General features: G+C 40.2%; 3 protein-coding genes across 3 annotated transcripts in view; 1 reads left to right on the top strand and 2 right to left on the bottom strand.

The window, feature by feature from the left end:
• Window positions 1–3,965, top strand: part of fndc5b (fibronectin type III domain containing 5b) — a 49,207-nt gene extending 45,242 nt beyond the window's left edge. The window contains exon 7 of the mRNA XM_055055912.1: window positions 3,817–3,965. The gene's annotated coding sequence lies outside the window, so the exon portion shown is untranslated. The remainder of the gene's footprint in view (window positions 1–3,816) is intronic.
• Window positions 1–9,075, bottom strand: part of ldlrap1a (low density lipoprotein receptor adaptor protein 1a) — a 29,060-nt gene extending 19,985 nt beyond the window's left edge. Inside the window, exons 1-6 of the mRNA XM_055055910.1 lie at window positions 8,874–9,075; window positions 2,741–2,883; window positions 1,658–1,770; window positions 1,463–1,577; window positions 848–920; window positions 650–745 (exon numbers count right to left, since the gene is read on the bottom strand). Coding sequence (XP_054911885.1) covers window positions 650–745; window positions 848–920; window positions 1,463–1,577; window positions 1,658–1,770; window positions 2,741–2,883; window positions 8,874–8,958 — 625 coding nt within the window. The 5' untranslated portion in view covers window positions 8,959–9,075. The remainder of the gene's footprint in view (window positions 1–649; window positions 746–847; window positions 921–1,462; window positions 1,578–1,657; window positions 1,771–2,740; window positions 2,884–8,873) is intronic.
• A 1,045-nt stretch (window positions 9,076–10,120) lies between these two features.
• On the bottom strand, window positions 10,121–21,681 carry maco1a (macoilin 1a). The gene is made up of 11 exons (XM_055055903.1): window positions 21,434–21,681; window positions 18,988–19,129; window positions 18,196–18,322; window positions 17,990–18,113; window positions 17,693–17,871; window positions 15,215–15,740; window positions 14,932–15,090; window positions 13,239–13,421; window positions 13,039–13,159; window positions 12,740–12,914; window positions 10,121–12,307 (listed from the first exon to the last, which is right to left on the bottom strand). Exons 1-11 carry the CDS (start codon window positions 21,511–21,513, stop codon window positions 12,105–12,107), a joined length of 2,019 nt encoding a protein of 672 aa, XP_054911878.1. The 5' UTR covers window positions 21,514–21,681; the 3' UTR covers window positions 10,121–12,104.
• Between the last annotated feature and the right edge of the window lie 26 nt (window positions 21,682–21,707).

Here is a 21,707-nt window from a genome sequence, read left to right as displayed (position 1 = left end):
GTTTAAAATGCCTCATGACTGTTTTGTGTTTTGTCTGTTTGGTGTAAAATTTAAGGCAAATCTATCAGGACAGAGTAGGATATGTTTTTAATACCCAATGACTGGACTAGCTGTTCTGTCTGTGCAGCCTTATACCATGCTAACTCAGCAGGTGTTGATGCTCAATTTGACATGTCTGTTCAGACTGTAAATAATTTAAAATCACGTAATTTTGTAGTAACTGATTGAATAGGGCTGTTTAGACTGCTGTGAAAAATCACATTTGGCTGTTGGGTGACTGTGCCCCTAAGAGTGCCCCTGCATGGTCAAATAATTTTTAACTGAATTATTTAGAAAATAAATCCACTTCATACAAAGAATCTTCATCACTGCAGACAGAGCTAATGCATAGCGTAGCACTTGATTAAGAAATGCTATTATTAGAACTAAAATATTTGTTTGCATGAAAACCGAAACATTGGCATCAATGGATTCTTCTAAGTCACCAGGCAGAAAACTAAAGCTACTTGGTTTTATACCTTAATCAATGTGCAACACTGTTCCTATACTGTGTATAGTGTACAATTTATTTCCGGATGCTCTAACATTTAAAATAAGAGTGACAGAAGATTTGACTTCATTGAGAATATGTCCCAGTACTCTTTCTCACCTGTTCCTTTCAGACTCCCCAGACTGTTGGACCTTTCTGAGTGGGAACTGCTGCTGCCCTCTCCCGCAGAACCAGACTTAACTCTCACACCTTTCTCTGCAACAAACAAAACACCTCCCATAAAAACCATCCAGACCAACAGCCGCCAACAGCCTCAAGGTGCATTTAGGGGAAAAGACAGAAGAAAGTTGGCCCCACCTTCCTTTGCCACCTGCCAGAGCTCAAAGGCTACTGTGAAGGCCTGGGCGACGGTCAGGGCTACGGCCTGCGCCTGAAATAAACACAAGAGAAGAGCAGAGCTAATGACGCCCTGTGACAGGAAATACTAACAGAATATGACAGCTCATATTTTATTCAGTGAAATCAACAGATTGGAGAACCTTGATTTACTTAACTGAAGAGGGGAAAAGAACCAGAAGTACACACTGAACCAAATATAAGGGATGGGAGAGGTGTTAGCTTGAATTCATGCTGAAGTTTATCAACATAAAGTTCATCAATATAAATATGACTTCTTAGTTTTGTATTTTCAATAAAAAAAAAAATCTATGCAATTTGGAATGAGGCTATGACACAACAAAATGGGAAAAAAGTGAAGTGGTGTTAATGCTTTCCAAACACACTGCATCTGATACATAGTCAGCTTTCCTTTCATACAAGAAGTCAAAGGAAAAGTTTAATCTGAGAACAGTGTCCGTATATTTGGTACCCTTTTCTCTTTTTATGCACTTTTTTTTATGTTGCAAAATTCACTTTAGAATTTATTACAGGAGCCGTAAAAGAGTGAAATGAAAACAGAAACACAGAACCTACCACTTTCCTCTTGGAGCAGAGGTAAGCGTGACACTCCAGGGTCCCATTGAGGGTGTTCTGAGCGATGTAAGCAAACACTTTGTCATGCTGCTTGTCCACCGTACAGTAGGATATCCTGCAGGCCAAGAGGAATGGATGGTTTAGGTCTAATAGACTTTCTGAACCTGCCCTCCATCGCTGCTTCGTTTGTCACACCTGTAAATAGAGACGCTTTCCAAGAGTTTATTGGTAGACCTGTCCAGCACCGCGATCCCTTGAGGGGAAACCTTCAGGCTAACCTTCTGGGGCTTCTTCCCACTGGCTTTAGTCTGTGCAGCACAAACATAAATTTTTGATTTTAATGGCATTGAGAATTTTATGTACAGTAGTGGGATCCAATCTTCACTGGGTAAACTGGGTTTTATTTCGGGATTTATTCACTTTATCACACTGCAACCACTTCAATTAACTTTATTGGGACTCTCATTTCCTCTGTCACATAAAGTATCAATAAAGGGGTTATTATTAGTACTGAAAATGCAATTACTTGCACTAATAGCACAACTGTAGGACCGTTGACACACTGAAATCACCCATCTTATTTCTGCTGCAAATCAGCAAGCAAATGGTGTTTCTACAACCTCGCATGACCATCTTGCATCTATTTGTTGTCAACTTTGATTGTCCAGAGGAAAATGAAGATAAGAAAAGCTTTGGTATTTTGGAAACTTCAGTATTTTGGAAACAAACATTAAGCATCTATCCAGCTGAGGCCAACCGATTCACTGATACATCACTGAGCTAGTCTGAACTAAGTCCGCAATGATTTTAATGCATTTTATTGTTCCAAATTGTTGTTGTTTTTTTTTTTAAGAAAATACATATTTCAATGGGGCACACAGTGGCGCAGTTGGTAGCACTGTTGCCTTGCAGCAAAAACGTCCTGGGTTCGATTTCTAGCCCGGGGTCTTTCTGCATGGAGTTTGGGGTTTTAGAAAATGGATGGATATTTTAATCTAAAAACTGGACTCACTAAACTGCCCTTAGGTCTGACTGTGTGTTTGCATTGTGTTTTATGTGACAGGGCCAGAAACCTGTTGATTGGATAAGAAAATTGTAATCTATTTTTCTTTGAACTTCTAACATAACCGTTCAATAAAGTACATTATCATTCATAGATATCCTGTTGCACGGTGTGAATATTATAACACCAACAATTTCTATCAAACAAACGCCTACGCAATGATGAGCAAGAAGAGATTTTAAATCCCCTAAAAAGAAAAGCTCTTTTACACCGACCGTAGCAATGATCCTCTTCACAGCAGCTGCCGACAGTTCCTCTCCCTTGGGTTGATCCACAAGTGTCATGCCTAGGTGCCGGAGGTTAAAGGTCATCCCCTCTAAAATGGTCTCCCGTGTATCTGTCCAGTTTTCTGGAAGCTCTACAACAAAATGTTTTTATTTTTATTATCTTGAATTGTCGAACCAAAGTACAGTTTTTAGAATAATCTCACTTTATGTTACTGTATAAAAATACTGTTTTTCTATAAGGAGCTTCATGTCGGAGGAAATGTAAACATCAAGTCGAAAACAGTATCTGTGCCAAAGGTCGATGCAAAGTAAATACTTCATCTACAGAAAAAACAAAAAAACAACTGACAACTTGCATTGGTAACCTGGACTTTGACATGCTGTGATACAAGGAAATTGTCTTTTTTCCCTGAGAGCATGACATTTTTTATTTCTTTTTTTTTTTGGCACCATTGGCTTTTATTTGACAGCAATATGACACAAATGGGGCAAAGTAACTGAGGACAGGAGTTGAACTCAGTACATCTGCTCTAACCACTGCGGCACATGATGCCCTGACATGACCGGTAAAAAAAAAAAAGGGGTGTTTGGTAGTTATGAAATTAAAATCGGATAGGCTAAAAGGACAGTATGTGCCTTCATGTGGTTTCTTATCAGGTTGTGCGTGGTGCCTGGCGGCCCTGACCCCGTGTGTCTGTTTACAGAGACTTTCTCGCAGTCGGCGAAGTGGGGGAAAGGGTGCGCGGTGTTAGTGAAGATGAGATCCTTACCTGAAAATTCATCCTCCCAAAGATTTTTTTTATCTCCTGCGAGATTCAGGGAATACCACACATTTGTGCAGTCATGTTTTAACTCAAGATTTGTAGCAAGAGTCCATAACCAGATATGTTCCACTAAACCCCGGCTTAAAGTGACAAGCCGACTGATCAATGCCCCGAGTCACAGAGTCAACATGCTTTCAAACGGAGCTTAACACCGTTTTTTTAACCTTATCTCTCATTTTTCTGTCTCCAAGGGGGAATACCTTGCAAGTAATTACAGATGTTATTTTTCCTCCCTCACAGGAGCCACTGTTTGATTTCCAAGAACCAGCTTTTACAGTTTTTCGGGAGACCTCTACAGCACACCAACAGAGCAGGTACCAGGCACCGCTCAGCCTGAGAATGTGGAAGACTCTGGGTTCAGCTGCGAGAACTACGTGTGAGGAGAGGAAAGACAGCTGTGTTCACATGGTGAACCCTTACCGTTAATAAAAGTAATCCCCACTATAACTTCAAGACCGCCTCATCTACTGTGTTTAAATAGTAATGTTTATTCTTTTGAAATATGTTGTTCAAGCCAAATCCATGATGATAACTCCATTAGATTTACCAGCTTTTCTGATCTCAAATTTAGTCTTTCTTAGTGTTGCACCTTCCAGTATGTCTTGTAACATTTCATTGAATCGGTTAGATCAAGTTTCCACAAACTGAACTCTTTTTTTTTTAATTATTTTTATTTAATATGAGAACCAAAGAGAACTTTCTGTTTAGCTCTGCTACCTTATGAAAGAAGATAGTGTGTTAAATTTTAATTGTTAAATTTTTTAAAGGAAGGAACCCAAAGATTTGATACTAGAACCTTAAACATGTATAAACAATTGTAAATAGACTAGTTTAAAGACAAACTTCTTCAGTTTGATGGTCGAAGAGCGACAGATTACTTTTTTGGGGTACTAGATAAACGATCAACTCTCTTAAAACATCTTACTTTAACCTTTCAAACTGCTCTTGATCAGGTTTCTCAGTATCTCGTAAGTCTTTCAAACTTTCTTTAAGTCTACATACTTTGCTATTTACGTTCTGTTTGGTGATTCGCCAATTTTGGAAGAATGTTTTTTTTGTTATTTGCCTCTTTACCCTGTCGTTTGAATCATACAGGCATAAAGAGACTCCGAAACTCAAGGGACAAACCAGTATTGTGTCTTCATACAGCCACGTAACCAAGTTTGACCAATGAAAAAATATATTGAACACCAACAAGCTGTTAAATCAGTTAATGGATGAGTAATTTTTCGGGTTTCGTGTTAGGTTTTTGCTGATCTTGTCTGTTCCTTTGAGACATGAATGCCATAAATGGTTCACTCATCTGTTCAGACCAAACACCAATTTTTTTTTTTTTTTTTTAGTTCTCCACCTTCTTTAGCATAACAAATGCGGCCATGATTGGGTACAGAATGTTAGAAAAGCAGGCAAAGGTCCACAGAATAACACAAAAAGACCTCCAGAGAGAGAAGAGGAGAGATGAAGAATACCTGGAGTACACTATACTCATTCAGGTGAAAAAAAATTTACTTAGCAGTGGTTTAAAACTTTTCCATGGTATGTATTGTTAATAAAAGGTGAACGTCTGAAACAAGAAGAGTTGATAATATTTTCCCCCAAGAAGAAAAACTCCAATGTTAAGTCATCAACACCAACCTTTCTGCCTCCAACATTAGAATCCTGACTTGTTGCTGAGACAAAAGTCTCTTTTTTAATTTTCTCACAAAGTTATCACTTTACATCAAAACATAAGAGGAATTCAATCCAAGTTGTTCGTGGCCAACGATTTGATCAGATGTTAAGTGGAATCTGGAGTGAACAGAAAGGTATTCTGAACAACATCCAGTGTTCAGCTGGATGGAGGGTCTCTGTTCAACACTATGACAACAATGTTGCTGATCCAATAAGTTCCGATCGACGGGGCACACACTTTCCGGCTCCTGTGTGTGTCTACGCTCAACACTGCATCACCAAGGAGACCACCAATGGGGGTTCTACAACTTCGGACCTCTCCTGGTCTTTGTTTTTGGGAAGGCATTGAAGGGGCTTGGTGGAAAGCCAGTCGCCTGCTGCCATCTCACTTCTTTCTTAACTGTAGCCACTTTCACAAAACACTTTAAATCTAATATTTGACATCTTCCGGACAACTCTGTGTGATTTCTGACAAAAACCTAAACGAGTTGGCAAGAGCAAGAGCAGTTGAATGTAACTCAGTCCTCTCGCATCTCTGGGTGATCGCATGTGTTACTAATCACACTGGTTGTCTTAATAAAAGTTTAGCTTTCTTTCCAGCCCTTTAAAATCAAAGGGTTCCAGTGCTTATTGTTTGTGGTGGCAGCGATTACATAGAGTTAGTCCTTTGTGTTTTCACCAAGGTTTTGATGAAGACCCTGTATTTGCACCATCATCTCCAAAAGTTCCACATCATCCTCAGAACAGAACCAACCTTCTTTGCCTTGGCTCAAAGAAGTACAGCATGCCCTGTCCTTTGTTGTAGATGTCCTCACGATTACATCTCTTCTCCAGTCGGACGCCAAGGTATTCATGTTCCTCAACCACACTCACTTCTTCTCTTTTGATGGAAATAAGATTTGAGCTAACCCCATTTCCCCTGAAATCTGCAATCATCTCCTTTATTTTGTTCAAATTCAAGATAATAGTTTCTACACCATCCCACAAAGCGGTCCACCAGTCTCTGTCCTGAGCTTCTTAACCATCTTAGATACACCCAACAACTGCAAAGTCATTTGAAGATTTCTACAAATGACAGAAGTCGGAAGTGTTCAACATAAAAAGCAACGGTGCGAGTACAGTGCCCTGTGGTGCTCCTGTGCTACCCACCACCTGGTGAGACACGCAGTCCTTCAGTTTTACAAACTGTGGTCTGTTTGTCACCTGAGAATTGATCCAGGCAGTTGTTGAGAGCTCTAATTCTGTCTTCACTGATTTTTGACAAAGTAAATCAAATAAAATATTTGCTTTAAATCGCTACTTCACACTCATTTCACATTAATATTTTAACCCTTTGCAGTTTGTAGTGATCACGAGGTAGGCGGATTACAGAAATATTATTTATTGAATGTAATGACCCATGTAGATCATGTAAACAGATGATCTGAAAGGGACTTTGGACACATCTGACAAATGCATAGAAAACAACAACAAAAAGACAACGCTTCCAGGTCTCTTTTTCACTCAGAGCGTAGAAACCCAGCTCTGACATTTGTGAATCCGATTACTGGAAGAAAGCCTCCAAGTTATTTGGAGAACTTGTCTAACATCCTCTACAACCTCTGTGGCCTGTGTGACTTTGCATTCTGTATGCTTTCTATAGATATTCAAGTCAAGATTCCAGATCATTCCTGAATGACGTGAGGACCACAGCCAACTGTGACTGATGAGAGAGTCGGGATGACTTGTTCAGTTTGGCAGGTGTCTCCACAAAGCAGAAGGTGGAAGACAAGCTGCCACTGAAATCTTTCTCTGGGAAACTGGAAAGCCGATCCAGACAAGTCACAGTAAGACCTGGAAGTTTGGCTGGATGATATGGATCAGCGCCAGTAAGGAATGCCTGCCCCGCAGTCAGTGGAGCACCTGTTAGTCTGCACTACAATACTCCATTTTTCCTACAAGTAGGTCAGCGCCTGCATTTCCATGAACCTGCTAATTCCGTGGGTAATCAGTGCCTGAAGGGGTAAGAAGTTCTTTTATAGCTAAAAAGGCAAACAAACGAGCTCATTCACAGAAATCTGACTCCTTTTCAAATGGTCAGAGTTAAATTATAACCTAACGGAGCGCTTCATCTAACTGCTGTTAGATCAGCACGTCAGCTGATGTACATATTTATGTTTACTTTGATATAAAAAAATAATAAATTTAAGACACTGTCACTTGACCTAATACTACATAGTTGTACCATCTGCTCTAATTATTATTGTTTGTAGAGATTTGTTTTCCTGGTTTTTAAACCAGCTCAGCCTGAAATCGAGCCAAGTGCTGTTTTTACAAAGCAATCAAGAGAAACAAAATTAAACTTTGACAAAACAAAAAAACTTTTAACTATCATGAGAATAAAATCAAAATAAAACATAAAACGATTACATAAATATTCACCCCTTTTAAGTCAGTTTTAGTCTATTAGCATTAGTAGATGCTCCGTTGTGGCAAGGTTGCAAACTAATGATGACAATATATAGTTGTCATTATTTTGTAGAAATCAGTTTTCACTTTAAACATTTGTTGATTTTGTCAAAAAAAAAAAAGCAACATTTTGTTTGTTACGATTGATTTGGAGTAAAAAGCGTAAAACATCCAACGGGGCGGTGATGAATACTGTTTTTAGGCACTGTAAATGGACAGGGTCATAGGTCAGGGTACTGAGGTGGAAAGAATAAGATCGTTCTAAGGAATGAGATTATCAACAATTCCCCAAATGCTGCCGCTGTGAGGAAATCAACAAGGCGATAAAGAGTCATTGTATCCAGGCCACATCACAAAAGCCTTGAGAAACTTTTGGTGAGAAAATCCAAAAATCCCATTACTAAAAAAAAAAAAAAAAAAAAAAAAAACGATTCTAAACTAATGTGTTTTGCATGTTAAATACGAACTAAAAGGTTGTTTTTTTTAATTGGCATTTTATATGACGGGTGAACACAAAACTGTGAAATGAAGGGAAAGTGATTGGAGGTTTCTCTGTCTGTGCTGAAAAAAATTAAAAAAAGTATTCCCAAAACACGATGTTGTCACTGCCATTTATCACCACGGTGATGTGAAATGTCATTTTGCATTTTGAAGTAAAAAAAAAAAATCTATTTTAGTCTTAAAACGAGGCAAAACGTCTCTGCTTGGTTTCTCATGGAGACTTCATAAAACATCTGGTTTGTACTGGAATTAAATCACACAGAGGTGGATTCTATTAGCTAGTCAGGCAATTTAAGGCTACCACAGAAAAAAGGGGGAGATTTATTCGATTATTTATTTGATTCGAACCGCGTATTCTATCCACTTCCGATTGGTTTATCGCAAAACCAAACAAAAAAATACTTTCGCAGTGAAGTTGCTTAAAATAGAAATGTCATGTTTATCTTTAACAATAGTCTACTTAAGTCACGTTACTTTAAAAAAAAACAACAGAAAAACCGCATTACTTTTTTAAGTGACAAGAACGGCCTAAATACTAAACTGACCGTTTGTGACCTCAGAGGATCAATAAAGTGCGCCAGTGAGTAAACGTTGACGTTGCCATGGTAAATAGTGAACTATTTTAGCATTCCGTCTCCGTTTCTGCTTTCAGACACTTTTACGGGAGTCTGTCTTACTTCTGTGTCTGCCGGAGGTCCACGACTGCTTCGCCTTGCTCGGGCTCCGGATAATGGCTCTTCCAGCCGACCTGAGCGCATCCATGTCGGTCCTCTGAAGTGCGGAGAGTCGGTGAAAGTTTTTGGGTTTTTTTGCTGCCGCGAGGAGTCCAGGGAAAACGTTGTTGCGCTGACTGGAGATGAGGGGCGGGGGGAGAGGGAGAGATGGACAGGTGGTGCTTTCGAGTGCAGTCGGAGATTACGCTTATCTTACTCTCAGGACAGCGCGAAAAATGTAAAATACCGACTTGAAATTATATAGTTTCAAATAACTGTCGACATTTTTCATATTTCATTGGTTGGAGTAGCTGCAGACAAGCGTATTTTAGAAGCAAAAAAAAAAAAAAAAAAAAAAAGATAAGGTGGTTGCCAGCCACCGGCAGCGAAATAGATATTTTCAAACAACACCTGAAGGCCGCGTTGCATTTTGATAACGAAAGTTTTCAGATTTTTCCCTAAAATACGCGTAAGCTAAGGAATGCGTTTTTGGGAGGCGACATTTAAGAATAATAAATTAAAAAATTATTAAAGCTTAGTTACCGAGAAGCTCAAAACTAAAATTTGTGCCACGACTCAACTTACATTTTAAGTGTTGACCTATTTTAGTGCTGATAGACGCTCAAAACATTTAATGAGTTCACTATTTTAGCAAATGCATCACTTTTGTACAACGAGTCAATATTTACATTGCTTGCTTCCTCTTCATTACTTCTGCAATTTAGCTCGAGAAATCAAAGAGCCTGAGTGAGGTTAAGATCTGGACAGCTGGTATTTTAAAGGTGAAACATTTATATTGCATACCGAGCCATGTTGTTTCATTTGCCAGTAACCATTGAGAACTCAAGAAGCACATACGTTTTAAATGGAGGTATAAAAGCGCCGCTGCTCATTAAATTATTCATCATATGCTACTTAACTAAATTCCTAAAAAAAATTATCATGCAATTTCAAATAATACATCAAATGAGCAACTGATTAAATGAATTTTAAAGTTGTTGCAGTCTATTATGACTATTTCCCCCCTCTCTTCTCATAAAAGTGGTTTAGACAATATTAATATTTAAGTCACATTTTCTAATTCTTTCTCAACCTGACAGTTATTTAGCTGTCGAGTAAAACTCGGTGTTAACACGCGATGTAAAACTCAGTGTCACCCTCTAGTGGTTAGTATTAGAACGTCAACACAAAAGGGGAAACAGAACTCCGCATTTTGCAACGCCACCAGCAAGACTTTCTTTAATGGTGAGGCTCAAAGTGAACCGTGACACAGCCACCGTTACTTTGAGTGAATAAAATAAAACCTGGCAGAACAATAAAAAGATAAAACAAAGCACTTTTTTTTCTTTTTTTAAACCTTTTCACTTCCTTCCACACAAACTTGTAAAAGCAACTTGAGAACTTAAGTTACAATGCAAGAGCGATCCACAAATGATACTATTTTTCTTTCTTTTTTTTTTTTTCTTTTTTTTGCAGTTTTAACATAGGCGACATGACAACACAGGATGGTCAAAATGGTTCAGGGGTAGTAACCTTTTTCCCTTTTACACAAAAATATTCACAGAATTCTTCCTGGTCTAAAAATAACAATTAAAAAAAATCATAAGAAAAATACAGAAAAGAAAACAGTGTATGATGGGAAATATCAAAACAAGTGCCTGTCATAAAAGAAAAAAAAATCTAAAAAAAAAAAAAAATCAATAAAATGTGAATTAACACAATGTGTCCAACTGACCACCTGCTGCTTCGCTGTGATCAGCCCAGAACCATGTAAACACAACACCATCCAAATATGTTCCAATGACATAAAAAAAGAACAGCACGCTGCTGCCAACATTATGCTAGCTACATCAATCAAAGTACGGATGGGAACCGAACATCAACACTTGGCACTTAAGAACGGAAATTAAATAAGCAAAAAGAAAAAAACAAAACAACAACAAAAAAAAACATTCCCCAGTAAGTTCAATGTACATTGTTGTAAACAAGATGCCGGCTTGAGGGCATGATAAGAGACAATCAGTTTGGGTTGGCGTTTGGCATATTAAGCCCACGTCCAGTGTTTTTTTTTTTTCCCTTTAAGTCTGCTAAACTGCTGCCATTGAGCTGCAATGATCATACGTTTTCTTTTTCTTCCTTTGAATACTGACTTCTTGAAAATGCTCTTTTTTTAAGCACTCAAATAAAATCTAGACATGTCGGGAGTCAGAGAGAGAGAGAAGTGTGACTTCGAAGTGAGATGCTAATATCCCAGGATTGCTAAGCAAGTGGTTTCCGCAAGGCACTGTTACGTTTGCAAATTATGGTAACCGAGCAGTTACCTCGACATCATTGAATCTGGTGAGCGACATGGCCTAATGTGTCCTAATTTGGTCCAGAAGTAAGAGGGAACGGTGTTCGTGGCGAGGCGAGGAAAATTGTAATGTCAACGTTTTTGGCAGTGCCTAGGCCTAATTGAGCAGTTGTCTTCCGAGGGGGCGGCGCTAGCTACGTCGAATTCTTCCACTTGCTGATTGTCCTGGAGAAGCCAATGTTCCAGTATGAAGGAGACAAAACCGTATCTTGAGAGCGACAGAATTCAATAGCACGGTTCCAGATATACGCACATTGTCGAACTGAACCGAAACATCACAAAACAATCACGGATCTAAATTAAACGCAGATATATCCAAACATGAACTGTTTTACATTCATGTATCTCTCGCAGGGCTTTTACTTTACTTTGCTTTTCTTTACAGGAGAGTCTCGGACGAACCGAACTAAAAACCATCCCTTTCGTCTCTTTTAAGCCATCGTTTGAAAACCCAAAAGGAGTTTGAGTTTGATCAATTAGACACTCGGTCGTGAAGAAAAGTGGTCACGCTGGAAAGGGGAACTGACATGAAGCGATGTGTGATGGCTCACCTGTAGACATTTGGCTGACAAATTGTACGCAACCCCTTCGAAATAAGAGTTCTCGTAATAAAACCGAACCCTCCTTTGAACAAAGTAGAGAAACCCTTTTAGAAGAAAATGGAGGGACTTCGTGTGTCAGCGTGTGCTAAGTGCAAAATCTTGTCAAGAGGGTTTCGGGGGACGGGGGCGCTGGTAAAGGCTAGTAAACTTTAAAAGAACCCAAACCAGTAGAGACGGTAAAATGAGAAAAAAGGGAAACGTTCTGTCTGACGAAAAAAAAAAAAAGAAAAAAGAAGAGAGTCACTTTTTCATTGGCTGGTAGACTGAGGCATTGGGGTCCAGGGAGGAGGGACTATTGTCCATGAACTTGGAGGAGTAGTGCGGGGTGACTGGGCTCAGGTTGCTGCCGTCTGACGAGTAGGACAGGCTGGGCATCACAGCCATGACCTCTGCTATCTTCTGCTTCAGCTCCATGATCTCCTGCTCCCTCTGGTGGATCTGGCCTGTGTAGCAGGAAACAGATAAAGTTGTTCACAGCTGTTTTTCTATGGAAAACAAAGTCATTATAAAAGGAATTAAAGGCTTACTAGATTAAATTAGTTCCAATTGATTAACTAATGTCGTCCGCTTAGATCTTCTGTTCTGTGTTGTAGTTTGGCTGCTGTCCAGCAGAGTACGCCACTGGGTATCCTTAAGTTTTAACTTAACTACTTCTCCTATGCTGTTTTTTCAGCAAGTGGCCTTCAGCTAATGATTAATCGATTGTTAAATTAGCTGACAATTATTTAAATTTATCGAATAATCATGATTAGTTGGAAGTTAAGTCATTTAATCTTATAAATTTGTTCAGTTGTGCTCATTGTTCAGTTGTGGGCTACTGTTAGTCAACATCATGACTAAAAGTACACGTTTTCTTCATTTATTTGTTGGGATACCTTGTGCTATCTCCAGCTGCCTCTTGGCATCTCCCAGAGCGGAGAACAGGTCCAGTTTGATGCGGGTCTCGGCGCTGAGGCTGTTCTCCAGATGCTGGGTCTTCTCCTGCATAGCGGACAGCGCAGACATCAGCACCTCCGTGTCCTTCTCGTTCTCCTTGTACTTGCGCAGCTCCTGGAGTGCGACAGGAAATTGGATATGAAGGTGATGTTCACTGTGCACATTTTACAGTTCTGATTTACAAAACAAAAGCCTCTGATGAGAGATATAGACGTATTTTGACAGTAAACAGTCCCACCTGACACTTTCCCTCCAGATCCCTAATCTGCTCCTCCTTGAGCTTCATGTCCATGCTGAGCTTCTTGCATTCCGTCTCCAGCTCTCTGATGCGTCCTCGGAGAGAATCGGTGGACTCCACCCTGGCGGACAGATGAGGACAACGTCATTTTATAGGTCTGAAACAGCCGTTTTGTGACCAAAAGAAACAAAAAGAGGCACCTGGTAGCGGCAGCTAAAGCGACAGCTCTGGCCGCGGTGGCCTCCTCCATCTTCTTCCTCTTTCTCTCCTCGGCCAGCTGTTTCTCAGCCGCAGCTCGGGCCTCCTGCTCGGCCTTCAGCCTCTTCTCCAGCTGGGATATGGTCTGCTTGTCCTTCTGCTTGGCCTGGACGGCACTGTGGAGCCTAGAGGGCAGGGAGGCATCGTCAGCCTGTGCATCGTTTCTAACTTACAGTGCCTTGTGGTGCTTCACACTTCCTGAAATGTTTCACATTTTGTCAAATTACAATTATGGAGAGTTAGGGCCACATAACAACAACAAAAATAATAATAATAAAATTTCTCAAATTAAGTCATTGAATTACAAGAATAAGGTTGTAGAATTACAATATTTTGTATACTACTCATCATCATCATGAAGGTCCAAAAGCTCATACTATTGCAAAAACACAGTCAACATTTTACCAGATTCTCAGATCATTACGACTATTCTCCAAATACGACTTCTCCAAATATGACATTATTCTGGAAATGGAATTACAAGAATAAAGTCACAGTAACTCTATTTATTTTTTAAGTTTATCTAGAGAAGCTGCTCATTACCTTACATCAGCGTTTAGCATTAACTTAATTTCGAAGCAAGACCTAGAGAACCTGCTGCTAGATTACAAATCTAGAACAAACTTAGAAAGCGCCATCTACTTCATAGAATCAAACGCAGAGAACCGACATCAAATTTGATCAGATCAAGAATCCAGAGAAACCCGTACTAGTTTATAAATTACAGAATACTTATTCCTATTCTTGTTGAACATGTGGAACCAATATGTCGTTCTATACTTTTACCTCTTTGTCTTTCGTTTGTACTTCCTTCTAATTCCTGTAAAGCACTTTGAACTGCCTTGTTGCTGTGTAAATAAAATTACCCGACCTTATTGATTTATTTATATCTTTTTAGATTTCAAACCTCAGTCAAATGTTAAAATTAGAAGTGATGGACTGTCGCAAAGCAGTATATAGTTGTGAAGTACAGCGGTTTTGAAATGGGGATGGTGTTTTTAGGGTGATGAGTCCAAACACTGTGGAGGCTAAAATGGTCAGTTTTGTTTCTTTTTTTTATTATTATTTTTTATTTACACCTTTGGGCGATATGGACTTCAACTTTCATCACAATATTTTGTTGTACTGTTGTGATAATGATAGAAGTGACAATAAGAAGTATTTATTACTCATTTTTAGGTAACAGTATGGCTGTGATTGCATGACACACAAATACAAATTGGTCTTACATGTTACCATTTGTACGTCTTCAGCACACCAGTCACATAAGTGTGATTTGTGTCTATTTTAGGAGATTTTAAACATCATTAATTGAAATTTATTGAGACAACAACAAATTTAAAGTCTAATAAGAAATTTATCACAATAAATGATATCAGGGTTTCCTCCAGAAAACGTGCTGAGCCTGGTGCTTGCGGTGCGAGTGCAGTCATCCAGCCGGCCGCCATGTTTGAAGTTTACAGGAAATTTGAAAATACTTCATAGTTACGCATTTTTGGAAGACTAATACCTCCATACTAACTGTAAAGTTTTTAAAACAGGCAATCATTTTTTAAAAATTAAGACAAATTAACAATACGAAGCCTGGTGAGGGCACAAATAGTGACTTTTGTGGATGAAGTTCTTCCTCCTCACTTGTTCTGCAGCAGCTCGTTGTCCTGTCGCAGCTGGCCCAGTTCGGAGCGGAGGCTGCGGTCCTGGCTGCTCAGCGAGGAGAGCTGGCTGCGCAGCTCTGACTCCAGCTGCCGGTTGGCCTGCAGGTCTGCCTTCAGGCGCTTCACGTCCTGCTCCAGACTTGGAGAACACAGAACTTTATTAACGAACAAGTTTTCATCCCACAAACTCCGGCACTGGCTCGGTTATTTAAGTGGAGAATATGAGAGTGAATTCGCTTTAACATGGTGAGAGTAAGTCTTACCGGACTAGAGTGTCCGGCTTCCCCAGCTGGTTATTAGGGATGCAGTTCTCCACCGGGTCCCTCTGGCCTTTCCCTGACCCCTTCTGCTTCTTCTCGTTCTTGCCGGCCGAGGAGCCTGACGGTAGGCTGCCGTTCGTGGAGCTGTGGTTCCGCGGGGAAGAGTTGGTGCCGGCGTTTTTGTAGTTCTTCCCCGTCCCCCCCGTTTCCTCTTTCGCTGACATGTGAGCGTTCCCGTCGGCGAGCCCGTTCTCCCCCGCCAGGTCGTTGTTCAGTCTCTTTGTCCCGACGTAGTTCTCGATAAATTCTGCCTCCTGCAGTTTGGAGTCCAGTGAGTGTATAATACTGTTGTTATTGATTCCCACCGTGTTCTGTTTTTTGCCCTCTCGCTCTTTCGCCGTACAGTCCTTCCCTTTCTCGCGGTACTCCAGCTCTGGTAATGTGATCGAGGAGCTTTTCTTCCCGGGCGGTGCTCCGTTTTGGGTAATGACTGTGGGTTCTACCTCGGAGATCCCCTTGGCTAAGGCAGCTGGGTGAGAACGAGCACATGGTGAGTTAACAGGATAGACATAAACACCACTAAGGAGATTTAACTGGCGGACAACTTGAAACATATTTGGCCACAAACAACAGCTAAATCATGACCTTGATTGGTTGATACAAGCAGATATTAAAAGAAAGGTCCTAGCTTCCTTTGCTTAGCATTTCTGCTAAAGGGAAGAAAGTATTGGATAACAAAATCAACCTAAAGTTTAGTCATTAAATAGCCAAATGAACAGGAAAACTTGAAAACTAACTCTACATAATTATGTTTTGAATAACAATGTTAGCCATTGTTGTTCTCATCTTTATTCACACAGCAAAACGAAAAATGATCAGCAAGTAAGCTTACTGAAAATTAAAAAAGGTCGAGGTTTCTGCTGGTTTCTCCAGCTCAAAATGAAGACTTTTTAAGACCTTTATAAATGGAATTCAAGACCTATATCTCCACAGAAATGTAAAAAATGTCATAAATTTGCCTCTACCCATGAAAAATGCAAAAAAATAAAAATAAGTAAAAAGCTAGCTGGCAAAGGTATGTTAGCTGTAGCCACAATCATGTCACGTTGTAGAACACAATTAAGACGTCTGAATGCTACTCAAACTTTTGCCAGGCAGAAAAGTCCAGAGAGAAAAACAAACAAACAAAACAAACAGAATAGTCATATTAAGACAAAATTTAAGACTTCTGATCAAGCCAACAGAGTTAAAAGCCTTGGTTTTAGATAGTTTTTAAGGATGCGGACACCCTGATGCAGTTTTTTAATGTGCCACTTTTTGCGTTTCGATAAGCCAATGTCTGCTTCCGCCATAGTGAATAGGATCTCTTGGGTTTTTGGGTCACCAGCTGGGCAAAGCAGGCGACAACAGGAAGAGTCTGGCATTCTTGCGCAGTGTCATAGCTTAGGAACAAAAATAGTTTGCAACGTCAGAAACACACACGAGGTAAAATAAGATGCCGACAAGGAGGTTGAGACAATAAATTTGATATTTTCCAAGCAACACAAGCCCAATCAACACTAGGAGGCCTAGTCTGGAAAACTCAAAGGGTACACAAACACAGGTGTGACCAGTGCATTTTATCTGATTAAACCTCTCTCTGATACCAGTGAACTTAATGTAACCTTGTCTAAATTTTTGAAGGTACATGTCCAGTTGTTGGGTGTTTCAGTACTTTTTGCACAGCTTGCTCTTCTCTAGCAAGGACCTTAACTGCAAACTTCACAACAGGCGTTAGATTCATAGTTGAACATTTCCTCGTGGAAAAACAATTATGCAGTCCTCCGTTCACATTATGAGACCAATACGATGCCCAACAGCTGACCACTAGATCCACGACACTGCGAGGCTTTAAACAGGAAGTTGTCAGACAGAAGTCGCCACTCGGCCAACAGATATACAGAGACGGGAAGAGTCACAGAAACGCATACAAGCGGACGTCCTTCGGGTGCAGTGTCCTGCCAAACTGAATGATGAATGCCAATCAGTTCCTGGCATATTAAGAAAGGAGAGAGGCACCCAAGTGTCATGTCAGACCATTCAAAACCGTTTACAGTGACGCGGTTTCCGTCACAGGCAACCTGGAAGACGACCAGACTCCACTGTCTGGAACACATCATCGTCTTTCATGGGAGCATTTACACGGGACAAAGGACCAGTGGGGCTCAGTGTTGTTCTCTTGATGAATTTCAATCCACATCAAGCAAAAATGATGGTCACCAAAGAGAATGAGGACACTGTAAATATTCAGAGAATCCTTCGTAGAAAGTAATGAAACGGGTGAAATAGTAATGCTTAAAACTATTTTTCCTCCCTATAATCCTTGAACATGGTGAGCAGGTTTAAATGGCCATTTTTACGAACATTAATTTGTTCTTTAGTAGATCATTCCGTTGCAGAAAATCCTGTTGTTTTCATTCCTGCAAGGCAGTGGAGACTAACCTTCTTCTGCTTCCCGCTCCTGCCTCTGCAGCATCTGTTGCTCCGGCGGTAGAGCCTGCTGTAGGAGCTGCATGTAGAACTCGTTTTCCTTCTGCACCTCCTTCTGTTTCCTCAGGCGCATCTTATAGCTGACGTAGCTCTTGAAGCCGAAGCCCAGGGTCACCACTGGATAGCCGATACTAGGAGGAATAATAACGAGACTGCCTTTTGGTTCCACAGACACCAAAGCAAGGGAAGGGAATACTTTTACGCGGCAATGTGTGCTTAAGGAAACTCCTTTGACTGAACGATGCTTACCAGTGGGCGGCGAAGGGTCGACAGAGATCTACGTGGAAATTCTTCAGGTCTTTGAACCGTATGGCAGCTTCGATGTACACAAACAGAATCCAGAGCGAAACGGTGGGTAGACAGACTCCTCTCTCTGGATGAAAAAGAGCGACGTTAAAGCGGCCACTTCCCAGACAAGAAAACGTTGAAACCAACTGAAAATTTTTTTGGCTAACCTGTGTGCCACACATACTGCACCCACACGTAGGTGCTGGCTGCAAAAAACAACCACTGGACGGGGATGAAGAGGAGGCATATGATGTCCGACGTAAATGCCACACAGACGAAGAAAACAGAGAATGCCTAAATGGAGAGGGGGAGGATACAAAATTAGATGCTACTACATTTTCCAAGTCAATTGATACCAAACATGACTAAGACTTTACTTCAGGTATTTCTACGTTGGCAAAGTTTTACATACCTACAAAAACCAAACTGTGAGGGGATGAATGGATGGAACACGAGCTGTGTTTCCACTACAAGCAAACTTTGTCGATATTCCGCTAATGTTGATTAGCTATTTTTTTAATGTTGAAACAATTTTGCAGTTGTTTCCCCTAAATTAAAATCACATGTGAGAAGTTATTGAAAAGCATGCCACATAATTGTCCTTCTTCCACTTCTTGTCGTCTTTATCTTTTCTGCCAGTAGTAACGGCCGGTTGTTGATCTCGACCCGTGTGATTGTGAAAAAAGTGTTTCCATTGTAGTTTTGTGAAATACACCAATTTTGAGACAGCTGAAAAACCACCTCATCCTAGCACAAAAGGTTTTTAATCGAACATTTTAAAATCGCCGTGTTTCCATTACATTTTTGTAATTCCAGTATATGCAATCTTATGGTCAATGGAAAGGCAGCTACTAATTCACATATTCTTCCACAAATATTCTGACCTGCACGATACTTGACCATATTCCATACTTCCTGTAGGAACTCTGTGCACAGAGGGAACACAGACAGGCACTTACCAGACCCTGATATCTGAAAGAATCGTAGACGCTTCGGATGAAAAGCCAGAAAGGCCACAGGTACTCGAACCTGAACTCCAGCACAAAGTCAGCCAGCAGAACCAACACCCACACCACCAGGAACTTCAGGTACAGGAATGTGCTGTGAGAAGGAGGCAACGAGTTAAAGGGGAGGTAAGGAGGCGTCTTACGGATAAGGAGTCTAGTAACGATTATTTGTTCCGCTTGAACTTTTCCACACTAGCTAACCTTATACAAAGGTATTTAGCTTGACTCTAGTCAGTAAACCAACGCCAACTACTTACCATTTATATTGTTGTAATTTTAATCACTTTGTACAGTGATTATAATTCGGGTATTTGTAGACCTTCAATGTATTTTTTTAATGATATTAGACAGCTTCATTGGCTCACCTGCTCAGGGACTACAGATGGAAACTAGCATAAGCTAGATATGGTGCAAAACACCTTTTATTAAAGCTTTTTTGTACATTGTTACTGTTATTAATTAACTAAACAAATTAAATAAACAGACCATAAAGGATAATTGTAAAGAGAAAGGGAAATTAAACAAAATAAAAATCTATTAATTGTGGTGTGTGACTTTCTATACCGGCAATCAATACTTTGTGAGATATTGCAATTATAGTTTGAGTTCTTTCCAGTTCTAGAGACTAGAGATTCAAACTGTTGATGGAGAATGACTGAAGACATGTATATATTTTAAGTCAAGTTTAACATATTAAAACCTGGGTTTAGGTCTGGCCTTTGACTGGGTCAATCTAATTTATGCATGTTCAGTGTTGTTGCCCTGCTGGAGGATCAACCTCTGGTCAGTCTCAAGTCTTTTGGACCCTCTAAATGTTTTTTCAGTTTTCTTGTCTGTGTTACAAAACAATTAAAAAAAGAAAACTGACAGCATGATTCTCCCACCACTGTGTTTTACAGCGGGGAAGATGTAATCATGGTGAGGAGCGCCGTTAAGTTTTCTGTAGTATACAGCATTTTGCAAGTAAGGCGACACGTTTGTGGTGTGAAGGACAACGGGGGTTTTTTATGACTATTTGATATGGAGTATTCAACAATGTTCTGCAACTGAGAGAAGGGAAATTATAATTAAAGAGCAAAAGGAAATGAAAAGAACAACCAAAAAGTGTTTTTCAGACCAGTGTGTTGGGTAAATATACAGAATGAATTAAATGATGAGCTCAAAGTACAAATATAAAATCAGTTAAAAAAAACAAGAACAAAAAAAAAACAGATTTTAAAGTATGCTGAATAGTACATGTAGGTCAAAGTCACAAAATTGCAATTGTTGTTGTTAATGACGTATAAATAATAGAGTTGTGAGAATGTGAAATTTAAGCATCATTTCATGTGGGAATATTTTAAGGCCTGAATGTTGAAGTGTATGAGAGCGAATATTTAAAATTCATTCAAACTTTTTGTACCTATTTATGTATCAGGTGACTTCTGACGGCACTGGCCTCTATTTCAAAGGGCTTTGATACACAGGCATGTCACAATTTCCAGGTTTATTCTTAAGAGGATTTGAATGCCTCGTTTTGTGTCCGCTGCGTCCGATAAGACGCACCAACTTTTCTGTTTGTAACAGTTCCAGGAGCACCAGCAAACACTCAAGATGGTTGGATGAAAATAATAATAATAATCATCTGAAAAAAAAACATATTTATACATTTCACTACTGATCTGTGTTGAAACATCTACACTCCCAAAGCAAATGTAAAGTCATTTCTCAATTTGAACGCAGCCAAAACACAGGATAGGCCCTGAAGAAGCTGGCTGAAACCCCACTGTGTGGTTTAAGCTCTCCATGTATAATAAATGGGGGGGGTCATGTCTGGACATGCTGCCCGGCACAGCTGCTTTCCATTTCGTGTGGATTGCTACCAATCAACCAAAAGGGGCCGGCCGGCTGTTTGCGTTGCAACAAGTTAAATTAAACCGGCTGTAAATAAGACATTGTTTCATTCATACATTTAAATGAAGCCTCCCCCCCCCCCCCCTCTTTCTGCCAGACAAAGCACATGTGATTTCAAAACGAGCGCCTCCGTCATTACAGCTTCTCTCACAAAGTTCCACAGCGTTTTCTTCCCCCCATTTTAACCGGGCACATTTCCTCGGGGTGTCATTTATTAATAATGGCGCTCGTGGAGTTATTCAAGCACTAATTCAAATTTGATCAGAATTTTTTTTTTTTTTTTTAAGGCTTACGCCGTGTCTTACACGCCAGCTTATAAAACCGTTAAGCCGGGCCTGATACTGTGGTGGGGGGGGGGGGGCCATTCACGTCCATTCAGTTCACATTGAAACACGAACGCACCACAGGCTGTCAGTCGCGTCCTGACACATACAGAGCGACGCCATTGTTATACAATAAGGTCCCCTCCAGCCCCCCTTTTTTTTTTTTTTTTTTTTTTTTGTACCTGCTATATATACCCTCGGTGATTCGGTTCCGTTTTAACGGCCGTCGGAGTTTGCTGCAGTCCGCATTGCGCCGCTTCATCCTCCCCCTGTTGATTCTCTGTTGATATCGCTCTGGTAACTGGAACTGGAAACGTCACCCGCTCATCCTAGCATCCCCGCTTGTTCCAATTACCCACCATTGTAGCTGTTTTATGCTCATGAAACAAAGAAATAAATAAAAACAGTCCGCCGAAGGCCCTCCCCCTTTCACGACACGCTGCGTTGCTTGCGTCT

This window comes from Poeciliopsis prolifica, unplaced genomic scaffold (genome assembly GCF_027474105.1).
Source record: "Poeciliopsis prolifica strain line A6 unplaced genomic scaffold, Auburn_PproV2 SCAFFOLD043, whole genome shotgun sequence".
In the NCBI taxonomy this organism is placed as follows: Eukaryota; Metazoa; Chordata; class Actinopteri; order Cyprinodontiformes; family Poeciliidae; genus Poeciliopsis; species Poeciliopsis prolifica.
Note: the sequence above shows the minus strand (reverse complement) of the source record. Positions and strands in the feature narration are given on the sequence as shown.